At 37.5% G+C, this 6,000-nt stretch overlaps 1 protein-coding gene across 2 annotated transcripts; it reads right to left on the minus strand.

The window, feature by feature from the left end:
• Positions 1 to 47: 47 nt before the first annotated feature.
• On the minus strand, positions 48 to 3,430 carry EXPA17 (expansin A17). 2 transcript variants are annotated; one of them, XM_077383811.1, is made up of 4 exons: positions 3,403 to 3,430; positions 2,454 to 2,576; positions 1,126 to 1,447; positions 48 to 354 (listed from the first exon to the last, which is right to left on the minus strand). In XM_077383811.1, the coding sequence occupies exons 1-4, from the start codon at positions 3,428 to 3,430 to the stop codon at positions 48 to 50; spliced, it is 780 nt and encodes a 259-aa protein (XP_077239926.1). The 2 variants fall into 2 exon arrangements, with proteins under 2 accessions (XP_077239926.1, XP_077239927.1); XM_077383812.1 differs by lacking the exon at positions 3,403 to 3,430 and having other exon boundaries at positions 2,454 to 2,589.
• Between the last annotated feature and the right edge of the window lie 2,570 nt (positions 3,431 to 6,000).

Consider the following 6,000-nt stretch of genomic DNA (forward strand, 5'->3'; position numbering starts at 1 on the left):
TATCATTCATACAAAAAAAAAAAAAAACAGAGATTTCAATCCAATAGTTAGAATTGGACATTGCTTGTGAAGGTCTGCCCAAACTGCCAATTGGATGGTGCCACATCGTTGGCGGTTTTTACCCGTCCGTCACTCGTCTGGACTTGGAAAGACAAACTCTGGCCATTGAGATAAGAGAAGCTCTGCCAGTTTGCTCCCCAATTTCTACTCATGGTTTGCCAGCCAGTTTTAGACCCTTTGATCCACACATTAGAGATTGCCCCACTTCCCCCTACATTGGTAATTAACACCAGCTCGAAGTAATCCTTACCGTTGATCGTAAACCGAATGCCGCCCGTCTTACTGCAACTAACACTGGTACAAAAAGTCATTGAAGTCTGTTAGAAAATCCTGTTAGAAATGTTTCTATTAGTGTCCATTATTAGAAAGAGTTGTGGTGCATGGGGAAACATAATCATAATCCATGTTTATAAATATGGGTGCTTGCTTATTGGGAGCAAGACACTACACAAGGCCATGCTTGTTTTGGATTTTGAGAACCAATTGTGAGCCCAAAACTGATTATGGGACCCAAGCATTAAACGTAACTTTGAGTCCAATAATCAGTTTTGAACTCACAATCGGTTCTCAAAATCCATAACAAAAGGTGATTCTAGAGTTTATCTGTGACTCTGTGTGGTCGCTGATCTACCAAGGCCAAGATTTCATTGATCTGAGAATCCAGAGTACTTCATTAGATTGGAAGATCCTTGCAGCAATCGATGGACGGTACTCATCTAGAGCATCTTCAATGGTCGGATCATTCAGACTGCATAGCATCACCGTCTGGTCATCATGGCCGGAGGTATTGGTTTCTTCATTAATTTTGATTATTACATCCAACAAATCCCAATTATGGGTGCCAATGGGCCGGATATACATGCTGATCGGATCCAAAATTTATCTTCTACTCAGGCCGGATCAGGATTTGGGCTATTCGTTTTTTTTGGCCAAACCCGCGATTGAGTCCATCCAATTGACACCCCTTAATCCCAATCTAGAAACTATAAATGCATTATGAAGGGAAAGAGATAATGTTTATTCAAACATAGTGAAATAAGTTATTAGGAGAGATTGTGGGCAGACCTTCTATATAAGACAGGCACAATTCCTGCTCTATATATTGCAATGGTCTCAAAAGCAGGCTGTGACATGTCAAAATGCTGGTTTGGGGGGTTGCACCATCCTCCATTGTTGTTAGGAAGAGCATTGTTTGGTGGGCAGAAATTGGTTGCTGTCACGGTAATGTATGTTCCCTTCAAACACCATTGAGGCACCTGTGTTGCGTCACATACTATCTGGTAACATGCACCACATGAACTCCCATTGTTGAAAAGAGCTGTGCTTAAGGCTGTAGTATTTGTTCCATACCCATCACTGTAGAGATTCCCATATCCACAAGCACCTCCTACAAGTTACATGTGTAAAACTACAGTAGGTTAGTATATAGAGGGAGATATGATATTTTGCCCCCTTCTTAGTTATCTTCCATACCCGCTTTTAGACCCAGTTCATACATCTCATTAGGAATTGTAACAGCCTATAAAATTGAGGATTTTAACAAGAAGACCCTATCAATCTTTTATATTGTAACATGACCCTCTTAAACATTGAAATTACAACTAAGCTCCTCTTCTTTATATAATCCTTACAAAAGCCCTTATCTTTGTAACCACCCATATAAAATTAGGGGTCCCAAAAACTATATGATGTTCAATCTTGCATTTTCAAAAGAAAAGTGAGTATATATGGGCAAAAGTAGAAGTGGAGAGAAGTTGGCAAAAGAGGGAGCAAAGAAGCTAGTGGTTGACATTCCGTCTTGTCCCCGCTGCATGTGTTATGCTTGTTGTTTTGCATAACAAAATCTGTAAACCTTTCCGAAAAAAGAAGTAGAAGTGGAGACTACTTGTTCCATAATCAAGGGGGAAGTGATGAAAGCACCCCTTGTTTAATTAAGAGGAACCTGGCTTTTTAGTAGTTTTATGATTAAACATAATGAAGGTTCGATAGTCATAAAACCACTATAAACGGGTGCATCATTCGTTTATCATAGCAGATGTTGACCATTAATGCTTTTGGTCTCCACCATGGACAGATCATGGGTTAAAACTTCATCAAACAATCCTCACCCTCCAAATTGTGTCCAGTTGTACAAACTCATCATTTATAATATGGGAGAAAAAAATTTATACAAACTCAATGGTACCAAAAATTTCCACATAAGGGTTTGGATTGCCTGATGAAAGAGATCATTGAGATATGACCTAACAATTATAGGGCCATGCAGATGAATAATTAGATCAACAAACCCAAAATGTAAAATTAAAAGGGTGGAAATATCAACTCTGTATGAGAAAAAGTTGGCAATAAAGGGCTTAGATGGGAAAAGGGAATAAGAAAAGGGCACAACTAACCCATTGTGCCAGAAGCATCACTCCCTCCGTAGAAAGTTGCATGGGCAGGTAGCCAACCAGCCATACCTCCTTCAAATTCAGCAGCAAACAAAGCTAGAAATATCAAAGCACCTCCAAATGTAGCTACTTTCTCCATTTCTTCCCTCTTTTAACACCCACAGCTGCTCTGCTAAAAGTCCCTACCTCTCCTCCATTTATATACAACTGTGGTCAGCTCTTTGCTGCTCTCCATCATTAAAAAGAAAAAAAATATGATGAGGTAAAGTACTTGCATGTTCTGAGTTCTGCATATTGGCTTCATAAAGAAAAATCCATATGTTTTCAATGAGCAAAATGCCCTTGACATTATGAAATTATATACTAAAATAGTCACAAAATATTCCTTTCTTCGAATCAGGGAATTAAAAATCACGATATATCCGTCTTCATATCTGATTTTTTAGAACCCGGAATTTATCTAGGAACCTGGGGTGGCATCTTAAAATTTATTAATAAGCGAAAGCAATACAAAACACCAAGATTTCAAAAATAAAAATAAAAATACAAAATATCCTTTTATTGATACATATAGGTATTAGCACCCTTGCAATATGCAGATATAACGGGAATATTTCAAAATATTATCAGCAAATATATATATATATATATATTTGGGACTAAGATAATAAATATTGTTGATGACATCATTTTTTATTAGGTATTAGAGAGTATCAATTACCAGGTAACTGTTGTCGGTCTCCCTTAGCCCTTAGCCATGTGGCACTTCATCCATCTAACTATTTTTCTCCCTTAGCCCTAGCCATGTGGCACTTGATCCGTCTAACTATTTTTCCTTGCCCTGCCCACTTTTCTGGTGCCCCAGGTTTTATGTGTTTGTGTCGTAAGAAAAAAAAAATCTTGTAACCTCTTAGTGTCATTATCAAGCAGGAGTTCGGTGCTACTGCCCTACCGGCATATGCCATTGGTGCTGCTGCCATTGACCCACCAAAGTTAATGACTACTGAGACCACCACAATAAAATCCACTGGAGAGACTAAAGAACATTTCCTATGCAACTACATGCAGTATGTACTTGCACGCAGTAGATACTTTGAACAACATTATTGCTCACCTATATGTATTTGTAATAACGTTTCCTAAGAAGGTACTCTCTTATATCATGTATCACTAGATTTTTGTATTCGTATTATAAATAAATGAGTATAAAAAATTATCAGCATTGGAACAATATTTTTATCTGGACGATATAAGAGATTATAAATTATTGGAGCATTAACTATTAGAGCCCCAATTTATATAGGTATCAAAGGTGCTCGATATGGCCGATTTAGGGAAGTCGAGACCTTGAAACCTTGCTTATGAGGAAACTAGATCGAACCTGTGCTGCTGAAAAAGTTTCATTGCTATCTGAATGCATGACTCGACCCCAAGGGAGGCGACATTTGATTTCTTGAAATAAAGTCAAAATATATCTGATTTTTTTAGCTATTTTAAGTCTAAATTTGATTCGTAATACAAGTTTGGGCATTGCAACAACTTGCAAGTGTAATCTTGTTGTCCCAATAATGAAAAATGGAAAACTAAAAGTAATTGTAGTCATTATTTTCCAAGAATAAGGTATAACAAAAAAAATACATGAGAGAGATAACATGAAAGTTGCTCCAAACACCTATAACCATAGTTATATATATATATATATATATATATATGAGGAAAATGATTGTGAGCTTGAAGCTCATATAGCTTATATGAGCTTGAGGGCCCAAACACATGTGGGCCCACATTGTTAGAATGATCCAAAGCATTCATTTGAAAGGCTCTTACATAGATAGGATGAGTATATATATATACCCGAGACAGTCATGGAAAAAGAACCACACAAAATGATACAAACTAATAGAAGGAACATGGCACGAGGAGGTAAAAAATTGAAAATCTCTAACACCGATCTACTCACTCCCGCCGGAGCAAGCCTATCCGCCTCTCCATTCGCCGATCTCAAGAAAGGGGTGTTTTGATCTAGGGAAAAAATTAGAATATAATATTTTCCATGGAATCATATTTCATGGAAAATAAAAACCAGGTAGGTTTGCAGTTTTTCTTAAAACATGGAAAATTTATTATTTTGGAAAAAAAATTCCATGGAGAATGAATATAATTACTAAACACAGGAAAATTCATTTTCCATAAAATAAATTCCAACTTTTTTTTCCTCACATCCAAACATCTTATTTTTCAAAAGGATGTTAGGAATTTAATATCTCGAATTAAATCAAAGCCAACCAAACCAAAGCATTTGTTTTTGTTTTTCTCTCAGTGCACAAAATCCTTTGAACATGCAAGACCTTATAACAAGGAAGCAACTTGCTTTATTTATTGCAACCATAAGCTGACAACCATTTAGCAAGCAGACTTGGACCTTTTCAATCACGTTGTAGAGCTCAAAATATTAAAAAAGGAAGACTTCGAGCCTTCAAATCACTCTCTCATTATTAGACCTTTCCATTCCTCTCCCCATCTGTTCAGGCCATAAGACCCATATATCAAGGCATGTTTTATGGGACCTTCATGTACTATGCACATGGGTGATATCCATATGTCAATTGAGAGAGAGAGAGAGAGAGAGAGGGTAAGTTGGGTTCCTTAGTACTTAGACATAGTGGTGCAATTGTAGGGTTGTATTTTGGGTCAGGCCTAGTTGAGCATTTGCTAAAAAAATGAATTTTATTGGTTGAGCTTTTGGTAAAAACTGAATTGGAATCAACCCAAACTCGACCCTAGTTTATGGTAGAAGCTCAACCAAAATTCCCAAAAATCGCCCCGAGTTGCACCCTTGTGATACTAGTAGTTTGTTCTGCACAGGGATAGAAACCCTTGGAAAAGTTGCTCCTAAGATTGGCTATCCTACTTGGATAATAAGCTTATCTTAAAAATATGGCAGTGATAAATCTACACCCCTAAAAATATCATCTTCATTGTTCACCATTCAAGGGTATAAAAATGAAAAACTTATTCCCCTGATTCATTCCACTGGTAGCCAGTTGCCTAGATACAAGCCGCAACGACTTTACTTGTATGACTATATATTTAGTTAGAGCCTTAGAGAATTATTGTAGTTAGACAAAGAATACGAGTAGCAATTTTATTTGTTTGTGGGTATCTTTGAACGACTAATTGGGAAATATTTTGCAGATTAAGAATCTATACGGAATATTTAAACAAATAGAAGGAATTGGGGTGTTTGTGGAACATCCATGTGCTTCAAAAACACCCAATTCTTAAACAATTGGGTTTGTGGAACAATTTCAATCATTTCTTAGTTGACATGGCCTTACTCTATTATCGATGTAGAAGTTTTATCTAATGTTTTCACACGAAGCACAAAACTAACCCTCCCATGCCAAGTGCCATTGCGGGGGGGGGGGGGGGGGGGGGGTGTATTTGTTCGATCCCCCTGTGGGTTCGACCCTCGGTTTCCCTGGAAGCACCCGAAAGGAGCCCTCTTTTAGAAGTGCTCTCTCCATAATAAGGAAGATTTTATACGGTG

This window comes from Tasmannia lanceolata, unplaced genomic scaffold (genome assembly GCF_043159265.1).
Source record: "Tasmannia lanceolata isolate RefF3 unplaced genomic scaffold, GAP_Taslan_0.1 ptg000007l, whole genome shotgun sequence".
In the NCBI taxonomy this organism is placed as follows: Eukaryota; Viridiplantae; Streptophyta; class Magnoliopsida; order Canellales; family Winteraceae; genus Tasmannia; species Tasmannia lanceolata.

Excerpts from the sequence above, each read along its gene's own strand:
- EXPA17 (XM_077383811.1), bottom strand. The coding sequence starts at position 3,430 with ATGGCAGCAGCACCAATGGCATATGCCG. Across the intron at positions 2,577-3,402 it reads AGCACCAATGGCATATGCCG|CTACATTTGGAGGTGCTTTG; the intron begins GTAGGGCAGTAG and ends TGGAGAAAGTAG. Across the intron at positions 1,448-2,453 it reads TGATGCTTCTGGCACAATGG|GAGGTGCTTGTGGATATGGG; the intron begins GTTAGTTGTGCC and ends TGTAACTTGTAG.